The sequence below is a fragment of the Physeter macrocephalus genome, chromosome 11 (genome assembly GCF_002837175.3).
Source record: "Physeter macrocephalus isolate SW-GA chromosome 11, ASM283717v5, whole genome shotgun sequence".
Taxonomy (NCBI): domain Eukaryota; kingdom Metazoa; phylum Chordata; class Mammalia; order Artiodactyla; family Physeteridae; genus Physeter; species Physeter macrocephalus.
In genome coordinates, this window is record NC_041224.1 from 18549062 (window position 1) to 18569529 (window position 20468).

The 20468-nt window shown below is 37.7% G+C and overlaps 1 protein-coding gene across 1 annotated transcript in view; it reads left to right on the forward strand.

The window, feature by feature from the left end:
- Positions 1-4745: 4745 nt before the first annotated feature.
- DNAJC1 (DnaJ heat shock protein family (Hsp40) member C1) overlaps positions 4746-20468 on the forward strand; it is a 198001-nt gene continuing 182278 nt past the window's right edge. The window contains exon 1 of the mRNA XM_024129642.1: positions 4746-5231. Within this exon, the coding sequence (XP_023985410.1) occupies positions 5034-5231 (198 nt within the window). The 5' untranslated portion in view covers positions 4746-5033. The remainder of the gene's footprint in view (positions 5232-20468) is intronic.

The window sequence follows — 20468 nt, forward strand, 5'->3', positions numbered from 1 at the left end:
GGCCTTTTGTATATATCTTCTTTGGAGAAATCCGTTGCCCATTCAAAAAAAATGTTGAGTTGCAAGAATTCTTTACATATTCTAGATGTAAGTCTCTTATCAAGTATATGATTTCCAAATATTTTTCTCCCATTATCTTGGTTGTCTTTTCACTTTCTTGATGGTATTGTTTGTGACACAAAAGTTTTAAATTTCTGTGTAGTTCAATTTATTTATTTTTTCCTCCGTCACATGCTTTTGGTGTCATATCTAAGGGACCACTGGCAAACCCAAGGTCACTAAAATTTACTCTTATTTTTTTAAATAAGAGTTTTATAGTTTTAGCTTTTACCTTTAGGTCTATCACCTATTTTGAGTTAATTTTTTTTTTCATCTTTGGTTTCATGTCTTTCATTCGTTTTGTAAAATTCTTGGCCATTGTTTCTATAATTATTGCTTCTGCTTCATTCTCTCTCTCTCCTTTTTCTAGGACCCCAGTTATATGTGTGCTAGATTTATTCACTGTGTCCCACATGCATTTTTTTAAACATCTTTATTAGAGTATAATTGCTTTACAATGGTGTGTTAGTTTCTGCTTTATAACAAAGTGAATCAGCTATACATATACCTATATCCCCATTATCTCCTCCCTCTTGCGTCTCCCTCCCACCCTCCCTATCTCACCCCTCTAGGTGGTCACAAAGCACCGAGCTGATCTCCCTGTGCTACCACGTGCATTTAAAGCTCTGTTCTCTTACCATTCTTTTTTCTCTCTGCTTCAGTTTGGGTATTTTTTCTTGACCTATCCTCAAATTCACTAATCCTCTCTTCTTTTGTGTCCAGTCTGCTGTTAAACTCATCCACTGAGTTCTTGATATTACATTTTTAAATTTGAGATTTTCCATTGATTCTTTTTTTAATGGATTCAATTCTCTGTTGAAATTCTGCATCTTCTAATCCATTTTGTCCACTTTTTCTTCTATTTTATAAACTATTGCTCTATTTTATAATAGTTATTTTAAAGTTCTTGTCTGGACTCCAATAGCTGGCTTATCTGTGGGTCTTCTATTATCTATTTTTTTCTCTTGATTATTGGTAAAATTTTCCTGTTTTTCTCACATCTCATAATTTTTTTTATTATGTACCAGACTTTTATATTAAAAACAATAGACAATAGTGTTGATGTTATTTTCCCCTAGAGATGAAAATAGACAAATAGGGTGAGGGTCAGGGATTGAGCTGGGTAGGGATTGGGTTGGAGTTTTAGTAAGATTCATTCAACTTCTGGTTTCTCTGTTTCTTAGGTGTGATTCCTCTGGGCTTTTGATAGAGAGCCTGCAAGGTTTCTATCTCCTCAACCCAGCAGATTCACTTCTGCTTTTCAGAGGTTTTAAACGTAGATCTTTATCCTCCTATTTATATAACTTCAGAAATATTGCAAATGTCTTGTATACCTATATCCCCATTATCTCCTCCCTCTTGCGTCTCCCTCCCACCCTCCCTATCTCACCCCTCTAGGTGGTCACAAAGCACCGAGCTGATCTCCCTGTGCTACCACGTGCATTTAAAGCTCTGTTCTCTTACCATTCTTTTTTCTCTCTGCTTCAGTTTGGGTATTTTTTCTTGACCTATCCTCAAATTCACTAATCCTCTCTTCTTTTGTGTCCAGTCTGCTGTTAAACTCATCCACTGAGTTCTTGATATTACATTTTTAAATTTGAGATTTTCCATTGATTCTTTTTTTAATGGATTCAATTCTCTGTTGAAATTCTGCATCTTCTAATCCATTTTGTCCACTTTTTCTTCTATTTTATAAACTATTGCTCTATTTTATAATAGTTATTTTAAAGTTCTTGTCTGGACTCCAATAGCTGGCTTATCTGTGGGTCTTCTATTATCTATTTTTTTCTCTTGATTATTGGTAAAATTTTCCTGTTTTTCTCACATCTCATAATTTTTTTTATTATGTACCAGACTTTTATATTAAAAACAATAGACAATAGTGTTGATGTTATTTTCCCCTAGAGATGAAAATAGACAAATAGGGTGAGGGTCAGGGATTGAGCTGGGTAGGGATTGGGTTGGAGTTTTAGTAAGATTCATTCAACTTCTGGTTTCTCTGTTTCTTAGGTGTGATTCCTCTGGGCTTTTGATAGAGAGCCTGCAAGGTTTCTATCTCCTCAACCCAGCAGATTCACTTCTGCTTTTCAGAGGTTTTAAACGTAGATCTTTATCCTCCTATTTATATAACTTCAGAAATATTGCAAATGTCTTGAGGGAGAAGACTGCCTGTGTATTTGAAGCAGGCTCCTCTTTTTCGGTAGAGTTCGTTTTGTATGCACTGGTAGAATGTGGGCAGATTTTACTCTTCCTATCCTTCAGTCTTTCAGCCTCCTGCACGACCCCAGAATTCAGCAAATGTTCTGTGGGAAAGCTGGCTGTAAGTCTGGGCCTCCTCTCTACATTTCCAATCCATTACACAACTCACAAGACTGTTAAACATTTCACTGGCTTCTCTCTTCCTATGTACACTGCCTCTGCCCAGGCTAAGCTTCATCAGTCCATGCCCAGAATCATTAAATGTCACCAGATAAGAAAACAGCTGTTCATTGTGAGCTCACTTAGTCCTGGCTTCAGCAAAAGAAGATTTATTCAACTGCATTGTCCCCTGGGGGATGAGACTGAACACGTGAAGATGCCAAATTAGAAGTCTAAATGTAAATAGCACTGTGGTCTTTGCAGAGACCTAGACCAGAACAAGCAAGGACATCACTTCAGAGTGGACTAGTGTTATTGGAACTGGGTAGGAAGAAGCTTCCTAAGCAATACCTTATAGCAGTGAGAAGCAATAGCAGTGCTGTGTTGAATAGACTTCAGTTCTGCTTTTTAGCTTGGCCTTGGAAAAAGAACTATTCCCTTTAGATGGAGGAAGTCCTTGGGGTTCTTGGACAACATAAGAATAGAGCTCAAGAGGGAAATACCAGATCACTAAAATATCAGTGGCAATATGGCACCAGTTTCAAATGTTATAGTGCACTTAATTTAATGGTCAAATTAGGAGAAAAGGTGAATGTTGGGATATTATGTGAAAGTAGTGCTTAAGATTATTGCTCTCATTTTATTTTGATGTTTTAATCATTGAATAAACAGTAAGCTAATGTAGAGAGGTGGTAAAAATGCCTCTCACTTTAAGAAAACTGATATATCAAAAAAACTAAAAAACTATAGGGGGAGGCATGGAGGTGGGGAGGTGTTCACAGGATTCCATTCAACTAATTGAATGCTAGCATGTGCTATGCATTGTGCTTGGAACTGGGAATACACAGAGAAGGTGATACCCTTTGCTATGGACTGAAGGTTTGTGTCCTCCCCAAATTCATATGTTGAAGCCCTCATTCCCAATGTGATGGTGTTTGGAGGTGCAGCCTTTGGGAGATAATTAGGTTTAAATGAGTTCATGATGGTGGAGCCTACCCTGTGGGATTAGTGCCCTTGTACAAGAAACGCTAGATCTCTCCCCCTCCCCCGCACTCCCACCATGTGAAGGTACAACAAGAAAGCAGCCCTCTGTAACCTGGAAGAGGGCTCTCACCAGAACTCGACCATGCTGACCTTTCCCCGTTACAGACTTCCCAGCCTCCAGAACTGTGAGAAATAAATGTCTGTTGTTTAAGCCACTCAGTCTATGGTATTTTGTCACAGCAGCCCTTGCTGACTGAGACACCCCTGCTCTTGTATCTTTGAAAGTTAAGCCTCATGATGAATTTAAAATAGGATTAATTCAAGCATATATATTATTTTTAAGCAGGATATACTTGCATTCATTTAACTATTTAAAAATATATATATATATATTTTGACTCTGCAATAATAGAATGATTTCTTCAGTAAGATTTAATTCCTGGATCCAGGTATTGTTTTTCTAACCTTTGGCAAACGTAATATATTTTTACTATGAGAACTTTATCATTATCCTGTTGAGCTTAATTCAGCTGGCTGGATCCAAGATGGGAAAAGCATGAGATCAAACTCTCAAAACTGGTCAAGCAAAAGCTAAGAAGAAAATAAAGTTCACACAAGAGAAAGCAATAGCGGTGAGGGGGAGGGTGGAGTAGGAGGTGAGACACTGGTGGGAAAGAGAGGAGGTTTTTAGCCTAAATGTCATTAAAAATAGACCTTGGGAAAGGAACACCAATTGGATATCGGCTAAAGCGGATAAACTACACTTCCCCTAAGACTATGATTGAGTCACGTTTATTAATTTCTGCCAGGTTGCCTACTTTATGGTATTATGCCTATAAATCTTAATTCATTATTAAAAGTATACTTTTTGTCTTGGTTCAAATTTCATTTCTTCTTCACCTCTCTCAAAAGGATACTTTAGACTACTCACTAGATTTGCCCATTTCAAGTCCTAGGTTCAATTCCTCCTATATCTTTGGGAATGGAATAATGAAATGTGTGGAACAGAGGCCGTAATCAATAAATCAGTTTTCAAATATACTTTTAGTTTTCAATATCTAGGGCAGGGTAAGAAGGTTACTGTTTCAGGGATATTTGGGATGTTCCAGGTGGATGCACGACGTCTATAACTGTCCACGTCTCTTAATCTGTGTCAATACACGTACAGCTTCGCGGAGCGCGCCAGCGACTGTGAGACATTTCGCGGAGGCCCAGCTCTGGGGCTCAGGCTTCTCTACTTCCGGCCCCGCCCCCTCCCCCGCGGTTGCTAGGAGACGTGATGTCACCGGAAGCGAGGCCTGGGATAGGCTAAGGCGAGGGGAAGCCTCTCCCACCCGGTGCAACATCAGAGTGCCCGGCGCTCGCTCGCCAGCTGTTTGTAGGCCTGGGTGAGGGGCGGGGGTCCGCGGAGGGTAGAGCCGCTCGCGGCCCAGCCTGTCCCTCAGGCTAGGACCGGCCGCGGGGCGGGCGACTCTGGGGCGGCTGCCCGTGCTTCCGACTGACAAGCACTTCCCATAGCCCGCGCTGCCCGCCACGTCCCTGGTCTCGGCCGACGGCGCTGCGCGGCGGGTGACCTCTCCGAGCCCCGCGCGATGACGGCGCCCTGCTGCCGGCTGGCCCGGCTTCCTCCGCGCCGCCGGCTCCGGCTCGTGCCGTTCCCGCCGCCGCTGCTGTTGCTGCTGCTGGCGGCCGCGGGGCCGGCGCGCGGCTGGGAGAGCGGAGACCTGGAGTTGTTTGACTTGGTGGAGGAGGTGCAGCTCAACTTCTACCAGTTCCTCGGGGTGCAGCAGGTAAGCGGGGCTGGCCGGCCGGCAGCCCGCCCGCACGAGGGCTGCGCCTCCGGGGCAGAAAAGTGCGGGTCCGGACGGAAAGGAGGGGGTGGGGCGGGCTCTGACTCCGTTTCCTCCGAGGGAGCCGTGCACGCGGGGCAAGACTTGGTCATCCTGGGCTCGTCTGCCGTCCTCAGCCCGATCCACCAGGGTCTCCTCGTAACCAGTATCAGAGGGAATGACCCGCCTTCCCCAATTCCTCACCGCCCGGCTCCCCTTCGCGAGTTCCGGTCTCAGTGACAGCAGTCTCAGTGACAGCCTGGACGGTGTCACCAGCCTGGGGTGGCGATCCCTTCTGTTTCCTCTGCCGTTCTGGGGGAGATCCTTGCACCCAGCTGTGCAGGAGGAAGAAGGAAGAGTGGTGTGGGTAGATCTTTTACCCTTTCCTTGCCTGCCCTGTGAATGTGGGAAAGAGTAGTCGTGTCTCCCTCCAAATTTTCACCTGCCCAATTACACTTATCCATAATTTAGCAGCCTCCTTTCCTCTGCCTTTCCGGGAAGATAGGAATACATTTTGGTTGGCGTCTGGGTTGCAGAAGTTTTTCTTGCACTGTACTTTGGAATCTATGTAGCCTGTTGGATTAGGCGTTCGTATCATAGTTTAGAAATCTGGAGGAACTTGAAGCCTCTACAGTGTTGGTCCTGGAAGTCATAGAAGGAGCCATCAAGTGTTCGGGGCAGTAGAGGCACTTGGGGTGCCCCAGGAAGAGAAGTCCAACCAGTAACGCAGGATCGTTGTCTTTTTCTTTTCCTTTCGTTTCGTTTTCTTTCCTTTTTTAGCTTGAGACTTTAACTTGTAATGTCCGTTTGTTGCTATTTACTTACACCCTGGGAGTGGTGAATGAGGGTAGATATCCCGTCTCTGACGCCATTTTACTGGTTTAAGAATTATGGGGTTAAAGACTTAGAATTTCACACGATCTGATTGAGCCCTTCATAAAATGCTTTGAATAGTTATGGGGGGGAAAAATGTTTACCAACAATTGTCATTCAAGGCACACTTCCCGTGACCAGATGTGAAGTGTACATTTCACTCCTATAGGTTATCATAAATTTGTGTGAACTGTTGAGCTTAACACTAAATGGAAATTTACTTTTCAATTAAATATATATAATTGAATATAAAATAGCAGTTGCCATGACACCATGATTTTAACGAATTTCAATTTTGTAGGTTGTAGTTTAAGAATTTCACACTTCAAATTCTTCTGTGCAAACGATTATGTGGCAATTGTCTTTAGTCATTATCTTCACCTGGTGCCGCTTCCTGCTTGTAGAGACAGTATATACCTCATTTCAAAGTAAATGGTGTCTCAATATGTGTAAAAATCACTAGTGAAATATAACTCTGAAGACTTTTAAGAATGCCTTTAATATTGAGAATATTTGTTAGAATTTATCATAATTGATTAAATTCTGTAGCTAGAGTCTTTTACATAACCTATCCAAAGATTTTGAAGATATTTTCCAGTTATTCAAGGAAAATTAAGCCCCTTTCAGAGAATACAGAAACTTAGTAGCAGTGGTTTAAGTTTTAGAGTATGTAATCTAGCTTGCATGTGAACTCTCATAGAATTTTCATTTATAAATTCATGCAATTCAATTTGCAGAGTTAATTAGGCAGTGTGAACAACCAGAGCATTTAACTATACGGGCAAAGATGGGAAAATAAAGCATAGGTAATTGAGAAGATTCTGTGTGGAGGTAACATTTTAATAGAAGGATCCAGAAAATTGTTTTCATCTGTGTTTCTCTACCCAGTTGTGTTGAATTGGAAAGAATACAGAAGAAACTTTATTCAACCTAAGCAGAGAAACTGATCGGAGCAAGTCCTTTACATTACATTGAACCTTAACTTTCTTAGGAGACTTTCAGGAGACCAGAAATTTGGTAGAGACAAATGCAGCCTGTCTTATGTGCTTAAGGTGTAATTTTCAGGCTAAAGCCAACCAGTTTCTTCTTGACTAGCCAGACATGAGGAACCAGAGCAAAGTAGGTAGGTTACTTAAGAGTGTGACCTGGCTTTACACACTTAATCAGTTTTGTTGTCCATTCAACAGAGATTTAGTTCATATCTACTAAATATTAAACACTGGGAATTGGCCAGTATGTAACACAAAACCTCTAGACTCATGAAACTCACATTTTAGTAGGGGGAAACAGTAAACAACCAAACAAGTAAATATAAATGTCAGATGGTCAGAGAAGTCCTCAGAAAGAAGTAAGCGAGTGAGCCGTGTTGATAAGTGCATTCAAGGAAGGCAAACGGTTAAGCGCAAAGGCCTTGGAGCTTGCTTAGTATTTGAGGAATGGCAAGGCAGCCAATGTGGCTGGAGCAGGGTGTATGGGGAGGACAGTAGTAGATGAGATCAGAGTCATGGGGGGTGGGGGAAGATCTTGTAGGGCTTCAACGTAAGTCATGAGGACTTTGGCTGTTATTAGTAAGTTGGGGATCAAGGGGGGTTTTGAACAGAAGAGGTACATAATTTGACTTAAATTTCAAAACGATCACTTTATTGAGTTGGAGATCAACGATATGTATGTTATTAATTATTGGATAATTGTGGTGTAGAATGGACCTGGGTGGTGCAAAGTGGTCAGATTCTGGATATAATTGGAACATAGAGCTGACAGCATTTTGCTGATTGTTTGAATGTGGGATGTGGAGCGGGGGCGTGGGGAAGAAAAGTTAAGGATAATTCGAAAGCTTTTTCTAAACCTCAGAAAGTGAATAAATACTTGTCTAATTGCACTTGCCACTTACTGAGATGGAGAAGCCTGGAATAGAAGCAGGTATGGTTGGGGGAAAATCAGTAATTTGGTTTTGGTCATGCCAAATGTGAGGTGTCTAATAAACTTTCAAGTTGGTTATCTAAGCCTGGAGTTGTAAGGAGAAGGGTTTAGGCTGTGCATAATAAATTAGGGAGCCCCTGGCCCTTCGTAGGTAATTTGAAGCCACAAAACCAGGTAAGTTCACCAGGGGAGTGAATGTAAAAGAGAAAAGAGGGGTCTGGGAGCTGGACCATGGGAGGCGCCAGCAAAGGAGAAGAGGAAGGAACAGCCAGCGTAGTAGCAGGCAAACCAATGAAAGATGGTCTCTTTCAAGTCAGGTGAGGAAAGTATTTTAAAGAGGAGGAAGCAATCAGCTGGGCTAAATGCTGATGATAATTCAAATAAGATGAGTTCTGAGCATTGACTGTTGAATTCAACAGTGTGGAGGTCATTGGCTACTTTAGCAAGAGATGTTTCAGTGGAGTGGTGAGATCAATAGATTGGTTACATTGGGTTCAGGAGAGAAGGAAGGGGGCGGAATTGGAGACAATTAATAGAAAAAACCTTTTTTTTGAGATCTCCATACCCCAAACTAGACTCCAGGGATGATGAGTGACTTAATGTGGCATCCATTTTATCCCTTTTTCCACCAGGTCTAAAGTAGTTCTTTCAGTCACTCCCTAAACTCTATAATTGGAATAATCAATTAGATTATTAGACTTTTAGAACTTGAACTAGGCTTGAATTAGACTTTTAGAACTTGAACTAGGCTTGAATTAGACTTTTAGAACTTGAACCAGGCCACTTACTGACTTATGACCTTGTCAAGTTATTACTTCATTTTTAGGACAAATGGTATTTTCTTTCTTTCTTTACTTCATAGGAGACACTTAAATATTTATTACATGAAAAAATATGAACATGGTAACTAAAACTAAACAGTAATTCACCGAATGAGCAATTGCGTGACTGTTTTTATTCAATAGGTTATATTTATATTGGCCTTTTTTTGCTCTCATACAGCAGAGGAATCCCTCTCCTTGTATTCCCAGGTTTCAAATTGGTTCTAAAAGCTTCCAAAGGGATTCCAGAAGTTTTTAGTGGAGGTATGTATACAGGTGACATACCAGAAACTCACTCTATTTTTAGAATGACTTTGATTGTTCACAGGGCATTCCAATTTGGATATTGCATCTTTTCAGAGGATACAAGGTAGAAGATTAGAAGAATGTAGGAAAAAAGGTGTGTTATTGAAATATCGTTCATTAGTAACTTAAATTCTAGGTCCCCAAACAGTATTTATATTTATTCTAACAGCACCTGCTCCTTGGATACCTGTATTTCTGTGGGATCGATTGTTTCCATTGTCTTTTGGGTCCATGACTTTCTTTATACTTTGTACAGTGTTCTAGCCAACAATAAATACTTCATAGTCATTTAAAAATCTGTCAATTGAAATTATAACAAGCTAAGTTAGCTTAAATTTTGCAGCATTTACTTTCTGATGAAATCAGAGTAATTTTCTGGGTGCCAGTCATTACAGATTCCTATTCATAGAGCTAGAAAATGTGCCTCTTTCTCTTATAAAATTTTTAATAACTGCATCCTTACATTCAAATGAATGCTAAAACCTGGTTTAAAGAAGAAAACTATTGTTAAGTGACATGTGCTTACAAAATGTTGGATCTTAACTTTTTAATCAGAATTAATAAATCTTTTAAGCTCTTTCAGTCTGTATTTCAGATGCACAGAATGTCCAGAGTAGCAGCCTGTATAGGGAGGGGCAGTTACGGCACACTCATCCTACATATATCCAAGCGAAAGGACTCCCTTAAAGAAACACTGCTGATCTCTTGACCCATCTCTTACATCTTTCCGTGGATGAGTTACCTTGTTGGAGGGTGATCACCTTTGGTCTGCTTTGCTTGATTGGGGAGAGCTAACTAATTAAAAAGCTAGAAGTAATGAGGCTCATTCTTAACAGACCAGTAAGGCAGTTGTTACTGGCCAGACTTTCTCTTGAGTGTACTGTCTCAAAGTCTAGGCTGGGGATGGGAGGGCCAGAATTTCTAGCAAGCCCACTTGGCTCCTATATGTAATCTCAATTCTCCAGTAGCTTTTCAGCAATAAAGGTGCTATTTGATCTCTATTTGCCTGACTTCTGTGTTCAGTTTTTTTGGGTGGGAAAAGCACAAAGTCATTAATGGGGACTTCTCAAACCCCGGCATAGGGGTTTGAGAAATAAAGAGGAAGATCTCTTTCGTAAGTGACTGGTGAATCTGTACTGTGAGTATCGGTTCTCTCCAGTGATTCTTGTAGATTCCACTGAGCTTGTGGTGTTAGTTGAATATAGTGCAGTCCTTCTCTAGTGAGTCTATTCCCTTGTAAATCTATGTCATGTAATAATCACTCCCCCATTTTCATTGTAGAATCCAAAATTATTTGTTGATTTGGAGAGAGGGAGATGTACAAAATCTGGAATGGTAGATAACCTTCCAGTCATTTATATTTCTGATGTAAAGCATATCATGTATAGAGTTAGAGCTGAATAAATACTTGTTTAGTTGTATACATATTTGCATCAGCTTGGATTATTGTAAAATTGATTTACTTTTCTTATGTATACGCTGTTTAGTGGAGGTTGCCTGGACATATTTTACGGGAAAAAGCAAGTTTATTGGGAAACTTTTGCCACATAATCTAGAGCTGATGGAACAGAAATCCTCTTCTAGTTGTAAGTTTCTGTTTTCTTTTTATACTATTCTTTTTCTTTTTTTACACTAATTATGAGAACAATCCTAGAATAGTGTGTCTTTTATTATTCATAGATACACCCTAAGCTGAACTGGGAATTGTCCTTTGTTATTACAATTATTCTTAGAGATACATTCTAAAATTTTTTAAATAAAAGTCACCATTTTACCCAGTGATTGGTGTAATGTGGTGAATTTCAACATCATATGTTTTATTCAGTGTTGGGAATGATACACAGGGTGGTATGGGGGTGAGGGTAGGTACTTGGCTTGATGATTGCTGAGAGAAGAACCTCCGTGGCAGTTGTAAGTAACACCAGTTGATAAAATGCTTGGTATCTATATTAAACATGTTCTCACTTATTCCAAGACTATATGGTCTTGGGAATCTTTTTCTAAGTCAGGCATTATTGGGTCTATTTGGACAGTAATGACATCAATTAATTTTACCCAGAATTAAAAACAAATCCAAAGCCTTTCTTGTATAGAAGTGTGCAGAGATGGAAGGAAAGGAGTGGCATTGAAAAGAGAGACTTCTGATTGGGTGAAGCAGGACCCTAGACCAATTGATAATGAAGCTATAGTCATATGTATTTTCAAAAACCTTTATTTTCATCAAAACACCTGCTTGTGAAAGGTGGGTCTTATACTAATGAATGTAAAAATATGATTATGTTTTAAGTAACATCATGGTATTCCATTTGAAGAGCTAATTTTTTTTTTTACTTATATTTACTGAAATTTTTGTCTAAGAGTGTTATTAGCACTTAATTAGAAACTTAATCTAGGATTTGTGTCTCATTCTCATCCTCCTTAATACTACATTAAGTAAGGTTAGGACTCATTCACTTACTCAGAAAGTGTTTCTGATTACCATCATCCAGCAACTGGAATCTCTCGTGTAATCAGGCATGTTGCAAAAGCAAGGCATGCCGCTGTCTACATTTCTGGTTAGAGAGAATATGTGCCTAAAACAGTATGCTTCATTATTAGACAGAATGCCCATTTTAGTGCCAGTGAAGCAGTGGACATAAAGCTATGTGCAGCTACATGGTCAGCTAATAGAATTTGAATTAAATATTAAAGGTAAGAGTTTAAGATCAAGACTTAAATAAAAGGACACATGTCATGGTATAAGCAGCAGTATTAAAATGGAAAAGAAGCAGTATTAAAATGCCACTGAGTGCAAACACTAGAATTCTAAAAGGAAGTAATTAATTACACAAATTCTGGAATACATACAACTCCTGATTATAGAAGGTACAAGAATTTTAAAAAGCTACATGAGACCCCACTGTGACATGTGTAGTAAGCAGTAGTCAAAATGAGTTAAGACCAGAAAAATTGTTGTTGTCATTTATTGGGAAGGTCTGAACAGACCATAGAGAAATCCTAGGGTCCATATATGTGCCTGCTAAGGAAAGTAGAGGCTTCATATTTCTAGCCAATACTTAAGGACTTTATACCATTAAAATGGATCAGGTTAAGGAAGCTATCTCATGGCCAATTACCAAGAAGCCTTTGACTTTTTGGAATTAAAAAAAAAATGCAAATCTTATTAGCAGTTATTTTCAATTGCCACACTTTTAGTTAACATATAAAAGATTAGTATTTAGGTTCTTCTCTGACTTTAAGTAGTGTTTTGTATTAATATTGGTGATTAAATTTGATTTAAGGAAGTTAATATATGTATGTATAATGTACGGTGACTGGAACTTGTTGTTCCTTGTACTTAAGTATATCACATAATGTTCAAATGATTGCCATGCTATGCAGTTCTATAGTAGTTATATAGAATTAGTGTGACTTTTTGTATCATACATTTGCAAGTATATGTTTAACTTAGAGTAAATTAGATCTTGAAATTAGTTTTTGTGGAAAGCTTTGCAGGTTTTCAGCAATGCTGCCACCTCTCAAAACATTGTTGAAACTTCTTATTTTGCATTGCTTTGAAAGCCTGCAGCATATTCGGCAGATTTACTCATTAATAGTAAACCTTTAAGATGGATTTGATTTTTGCCTATAGCTTATAGTCATTTGGAGCTAAATTTGATGACTAAATTGGGTTAGCAAGCTTGGGTAAGTACGCTTTGGATTGATAAAGAGATCTGAAAATAAATTTCAAGTAAGGCTCATAAACTGGTTTGAGGACTGTTGTCAAAGAAGAATTCCAGGGAACTTTGGAGGGGTATCAACATGAAGTAAATCTGTAGCCTTACAAAGCAACAGAATGTATTCCAGTAAATGGCTTTTGGAGTACCCGCAAATTTTTTAAAGAATTTTGAATTTTTACCTATCAGAGAAAAATATGTAAGTAAAAATCACCGTTAATTTTAGAGAGGCGGGAAAATATTGAGCTAGAAGAAAATATTTTAATTATTTGCCTGCTTTTAAAATTTAAAAGGATCATAAAAGTATTTATTATATAATATTTCTCTAATAATGCTAGTTAAAGCAGAGTGGTGGAGGAACCAATATAAACATTAGGGATAGAGACAGTAGCTAAGAATACCACTGAAGGAGAAAGTAGGAAGTACACAGAAAGAGGGACATGTACACAGAAAAAAAATACATCAATACAAATACTGTAATGGAGTAGTATCTCCATCTTGTGGCCTTCTTTGTATATTGTTGTTAAAAATGTTGAGGGGTTGTATTTTCACAACTGTAGGCATAAGTAAGAATAAAATATGTCAGATGAAAATAAAATATGGGTCAGAGATTTTTTTGCAATGACCCTGAGTTTCCCAGCTGTGCAGTAAGTCAGTGTGCTGGGACTGTGGTGCCCTCCCTGGAGAGGCCTTAAGTTAACTCCAGTGTGTCTTACAAATGTAATTTTCTGTGAAATGCCATGGTATGGATAAAGTTGGAAGAGCACTGTGAAGGCATGCAGTTATAATGTTTTTCTTCCAGGGAAAATTTTATAAGCCTGTGTATACATATAAAAATAAAATTGTCCTATGTAATTACTCTTATCAAAATCTTTGCTATAGTAAAGATCTTTGTTTAGCTCTCATAGAACCAAGAGCATTAGTTAGCATTGGTGAGTGAATCTGGATATAAAAGGAATCAAGAAATCTGATGAATCAGTGTCCTTCAGTTACTTGATTACTTATTCTGGATGGTGGAATGACCATTAAGTAACTATGGGTACTGCATACCCATAGTTTGCAGTAACTCAGAGGAATACTTTAATGGTTTGTAACAATTTGTGTGAAGAGGATACAAATGTCTTTGGAATGTATAAGTATACCAATTCTGAGTAGCCTAAAGTAATACTTTGTGACAGTAGGAGATCAGGATTTGTAAGTAAAATACCACCTTACTGACATATATTTCAGATTTTTGACAGATGACTTTCTTTTTAAAGCCATTGATCCCTTAGAGCAGAACTGTGCAATAGATACATAATACAAGCCACATAACGGAATTTAAAATTTTTAAAAAGCCACATTTTAAAAAGTAAAAAGGAAACAGGTAAAATTAATTTAAAAATATTTTTTATTTAATCCCATGTATCAAAAATATTTCAACATGTAATCACGTTTTTAAAAGTTATTGAGACATTTCACATTTTAGCTTTTTTTTTTTTTTACTAAGTCATCAAAATCTGGTATATATTGGTATATATTTTAAATTTATACTTCTTAGCACACTTCAATTTGAATACTCAATTTTGATTGAAAATACTTAATCTGTGTTGAGATTTCATAGTAGATGCAGCTAACAGTTAGATTCATGTAATCAAATTCTTCCAGACTAACAAGTAGAGTCATGTATTCAGGTTCTTCTGAACATACTTAAAAAGCTTTCCAGTAACTGAATCAAGTATCATTTAAAAAATTTAAATACAAATGACTCAAATTAAATAAAAAATTTGATTTCTGAGTTGCAGTAACACATTTCAAGTGCTCAGATATGGCTAATGGCTACCACATTGGATAGCACAACCTTAGAGAATGAACATTTCTATGTTGTATAGATATATCTAAATATTTTTGGATAAAATCCCTGATTGCTGTTTCCATTTTGTCAGGGACATTGTTTGTAGGTTTTGTTTTTGTGTCTTAACTCATTGTGGCTTTTATTGTTTTGCTTTTTTTTTAGGATTGTTCCAATTATGCTATATATCATCTTCCTAGTTAGTTTTCTGTCCGTTTTGTCCATTCTTTTCTTTGGCCTGTAAAGGCTGTTAGTATAGTACATGCTGCTCTTCTAGGGACAATGGGTTCTGAACGTCCATGCGTAGAGGTCTGTCTGCTGAGGGTGTTTTCAGTAATCAGCTTAATCCAATTTGGTCGTTTACTTTTGCTGACTAGCCTGTTATATTTTATAATTCTTAAAGTGTTACTAAGTTAATATATTAGGTCTTTAATGATGCTTTGACCAAGAAATCACCAGCGTTCCTACTGTGTAATTTTAACTTTGAGGTTGCCTGTTCTCCCTAGTTATTCTGAAACTCATCCATCAAATATATTATTAGTTATGAAATATTCACTATATTCTCTACTGTCATCTATTTTGATTATTATAACATCTTTAATTAGGTAATTTTAAAAAGGGATTTCCAGGTGCAGTTCTATTTGTATGCGAGTCTTTTGGCTCATTATAATATCAATTAGGGATTCCAGAGTCATCGTTTTCCACTAGCCACCTTTGCCATCTCCACACAGCTCCTAAAAGTACTGCTTTATTTTGGACCGATTAATTGCTGATCTTTTTGCTTTTGTCTTCTGTAATTTCATAAGCAAGTAAGGAAAAGAAGTAGATCTTAATGTTGATCGTTCTTATACCTGTCTATTACTGATTTAAATAGTCCTGTTATAGGAAAGAATTGCAGTGGGGTCAGAGATGTTAAAAACTCTATGCTAAGGGAAAAAAAACAACAACGAAAATTGAAGAATGGATATAGAATCCTGAAGTTAGAAGAGACCTCACCAATATCTAACCTGTTTCCTCATGCAGGAGTCGCTTCTGTAGCTCTCCCCGAAGATGGTCATCCAGTCTGTTTGATTTACGTCTAACAATGGGGGATTATGAAACAACCTGTTAAGTTTTTGATGAAGTACTCAATGGGAATTTTATTCTTATGTAAAGCCAAAAATCATAATTCTTTTTTTTTTTTTTTTTTTTTTTTTTTTTTTTTTTTTTTTTTTTTTGCGGTACGCGGGCCTCTCACTGTTGTGGCCTCTCCGATTGCGGAGCACAGGCTCTGGACGCGCAGGCCCAGCGGCCATGGCTCACGGGCCCAGTCACTCCGCGGCATGTGGGGTCTTCCCGGACCAGGGCACGAACCTGTGTCCCCTGCATCGGCAGGCAGACTCTCAACCACTGCGCCACCAGGGAAACCCCCAAAATAATAATTCTTATACTTACTTTCAACTTTATTTGCAGTCTTCTTTTGGAGTACCTCTTAGTATATATTCCCTCTAAAGTATTTTTCTGAAATGCCTTAAAATAAAATGCACAAGAGAAATACTTGTTGATTCTCTCCGCAACAGTAGAGCTATTTAAAAACAAACAAACCACAGTTCTTTGTATAGCAGTTATACCTCAATAAAGTTGTTTTAAAAAAAAAATACAGGCAAGCTGGGAAGCCTACTTGGTTTCATGGTCTTTAGATATGTATTAAAGTCCACCCTAGAGAAGACCCAAGCCACCGTAGTTACAGTTGTCTTGGAAGTACACCAAGCATGATTTGAAGTTACTGTAAATAATTCCTTTGGCTCATCAAAGTCAGCAACAGGAAATTTCTGAACATTGAAAGCATAAGATGATTTGGGGTATGTCGGCTTTGATAATATGGACCACAGGGTTGATTTAATTAAAATTGTACCCCAAAGTTGTTACAGACTCTTAAAGCAAGACCTGTGTGTACAGTTGTGCAGGTTGTGTGTCTGCTTCAAAACTATCGTGATACAAAGATGTTTTAGACTGAGGTTTTTATGAAGAATTGCACATAGGTAATTAAACTGTGCAGGAAATAATTTCTCTTTCATAATTAAAATGTTATGTTTCTTTAGGTAGAATTTTAGTTTTCAGGTCCATCTTGAGTGGCTGTTTCTCTCTCCTTTTTATTCACCCATCCTCCCTAGGGGCTTTATAATGGCTTTTACTCCTTTCCCCGAGACACCTAGACAAGCAGTCGGTCTGATATAGGCAGCTTAGGGCTCCCTCCTGAGGTTATATTGAGGCCATTGCAGATCCAGATACCAAGCCTGCAGATTGTTTGGCCTGGTTTCAGCTGTTGGGCTGAAACTATGGCCTCTTAGCATCTCAGATACATAATATTTTATAAGCTTGTAGCCTCAGCCAGTGGACTTTTCACTTTTTTCCACAGGCGGTGGAGTCCCACTGCAACCCTTGGTTTCCAGCATCGAGTCTGGCTCTGATCCCAGGCCCTTTGTAGAGTACTTTCAGTCCTCATTACTCTGTGAGAGTCAGACTTCTCATTTCTCCTGCCTACTACAGGTGTGGAGTCCAGGCTTTTAGCTTAAGCTCTGTTTGTGGCTACACGTTTCCTTTAGTTTTTGTCTACAGAGATACTTAACTGGTTTTGGCTGTGGCTATATGTTTATGATTTTCTCTCTTTACATTTTATCATTGGTACATATTTGGAGTAGGGTTTAGGAGGAGCAGTGCTACTTTGACTCCAGAGTATTTTTTAAAGCTGCACTTTTTAAATTATTATTTTTAATGCCATTTTCCTATTATCTAAGAACCTTTTACTACTTAACATCCAGAAATATAGTCAGGCCTATTACTCACAGCAATGTAAGGGGCTGTTACTTAGGCATTAAAAGGAACAATAAACCATCAGTCCCTGTTGCTATCAGTCCACTATTCCTAGACTTGATCCAAGTCTGGGCGCTAAAACAGGCAAGTAACATTTCTAAAATAATCAGATCCCACAGGTTTGGAATATTGTAATAAGTAGATCCATTACCTCAGAGTGATGTGTATGGCCCTGTTCTTGGAGGTGTCCAGAGGAGAGTTCTGAACTCTGTCTTGAATCTAGTTAGAAAACCATGCCAGGTGGGGAAATAGTTACTGAAACTCAGGTACGTGTCAGAAAAACCATTGCTGGAGGAAATGAATGGTCCTGAAGTTAAGATATATGCAGATAATTTCATGTTGATGTTTTGTAAATATATACCAATCACAAACCTCTTAAAAAGACTTTCTTTTTCTGGACCTGAATAACATTATGTTCTCTTACATATAGTCTTCAAAATTCACAAAACAAAAATTAGGACAGTGAGGGTAAACCTCACTGAAAAACATTTTCAATAATCAACTTGATGGACAATACTAAAATCATAGAGTTTCAGTGGCTATTAGCTTCATGGAATTGAGTGATCTTTAATCAAAGCTTCAAGCAGTTTATAGAGTGCACATTTGGAATGTACTTTAAATTATTTTAAGGAAAGAAGTATACAATTCAGACTTACAAGAAAAGATCAAGTGTCTTTTCATAGTAGATCCATAGGATTTAAATATAATCGATTTACATACAATTTGAAGGACATGTTTATCTTATTATTATATACCTTTAATATTGAGTTGTTAATCTAAGGGAAATCTTTAAAGATACTACCATGGATGAAAACCGTGGTATAATGATCTTTTAAAAAGACATTTCACTTACAGACTGTCATTGTTGCTTTTCTTTAACATGGATAACAATACTCTGTTTCTGCAGCAGTTCTCTGCAATAGTTTTTCTAACCTTTGTGACAAAATAGAATATGCACAGCTATCTAGGTTATGTTATGAAATTCTGAAAAAGCCTGTTTTTCATATTTATTAATTCATTTGTTCTTTCTACAACACACTAATAATAGTAGAGAATGGAAACAATCAGATTCTAATAGTAGGAGAATATTTGAGTGAACTATGATATGTTCTTGGTGTGATATGTAATCATTAATAACAATATAAGTGAAAAGTACATAGCAACATGGAAAAGTATGTATAAGTGAAAAAAGCTAAATAGCAAGTTTTATTCACATTTGATTATAATATTTTAGGAATCATATATGCACAAGGGTGAGACAGTAACATGGGCTAATGAGAACAGTTTAAATTGTGGGATTGGTAGAATCATTTTATTTAGGGGAATATTTCATTTAGAGTCCTGATAACATTACTAATATATACCCATGTAAATTTTATTACTTTGGAAAAAAGAATGTTATATAATTAAATCACAATTGGATAAACTAAATTAGCAACATATCTCATATTTATGAGATAAAGTATATGGATATTTTAAAGTTGCTTTTAACCTATAAGCTATTTAAAATTATGAGTGGGAAATTAAGTAAATCAAATAATTTTAGACTAAAAATCCCATGTATTTATTTTGTTATTTAAAAATATTACCAAATAATTTCTAATAATTATTTCAGTGAATCAAACTGTTTCATCATAAGTCTAATCTTCCAGAAAAGACTATAAAACTGTTGTTGAGCTTATAACATATAACGATTACTATATATGAAAATGATAGCACAAAGAAAGGGGCAAGAGATGGAGCTGTAATGGAGCAATGTTTTTATATTTTTCCAGAATAAAGTTAGTATTTATCTGAAATAAATCTTTTTTTTTTTTTTTTAATTTATTTGGCTGTGTCAGGTCCTAGTTGCAGCACGCGGGATCCTCGTTGCAGTGCGCAGGCTCTTCATTGCGGCACGCGGGCTTCTCTATAGTTGTGGCGCATGGGCTCAGTAGTTGTGGCGCACGGGCTTAGCTGCCCCGTGGCATGTGGGATCTTAGTTCCCCAACCAGGGATTGAACCCACGTCCCGTGCGTTGGAAGGCGGATTCTTAACCATTGGACCACCAGGAAGTCCCTGAAATAGATCTTGGTAAGATACATATTGTAATCCTTAGAGCAACCACCAAGAACATAACTAAAAAATTTATATAGTAAAAATTCTAACAAAGGAGGTAACATAGATCACTAGGACATATCTATGTAACTAAAAAGAAAGCAGTAAAGGAGGAGAGGCGGAAAAAGACATGAGGTATATAGAAAACATAGCACAATGGCAGATGTAAATATGACTGTATCAGTAGCTAAATTAAATATGACCGGATTAAACATTCCAATAAAAAGGCAGAGAATGTTAGGCTGGATTAAAAAAAAAAAAAAAAAGATAAAAGATCCAATGATATGCTTTCTACAATAGACATACTTTAGATTCAAAGACACAAATAGGTTGAATGTAAAAGAATGGAAAAAGCTCCCAATTTTTGGAACTTAACACATTTCTAAATAACCCATCAGTCAAAGAAGAAAATCATCAGGGAAATTAGGAAATGTTTTGAACTGAATGAAAATGAAAACAGAACGTATCACCATTTATGTGATGCAATTAAAGTAGTACTTAGGTGGAATTTATAGCTTCAAATACCTATAATAGCAAAGAAGACAGATTTTATTTTATTTTTTATTGTTTATTTATTTTGGCTTCATTGGGTCTTTGTTGCTGTGCACGGGCTTTCTCTAGTTGCGGCGAGCGGGGGCTACTCTTTGTTGCAGTGTGTGGGATTCTCATTGCGGTGGCTTCTTTTGTTGTGTAGCATGGACTCTAGGCACGTGGGCTTCAGCAGTTGTGGCATGTGGGCTCAGTAGTTGTGGCTCACGGGCTCTAGAGCACAGTCTCAGTA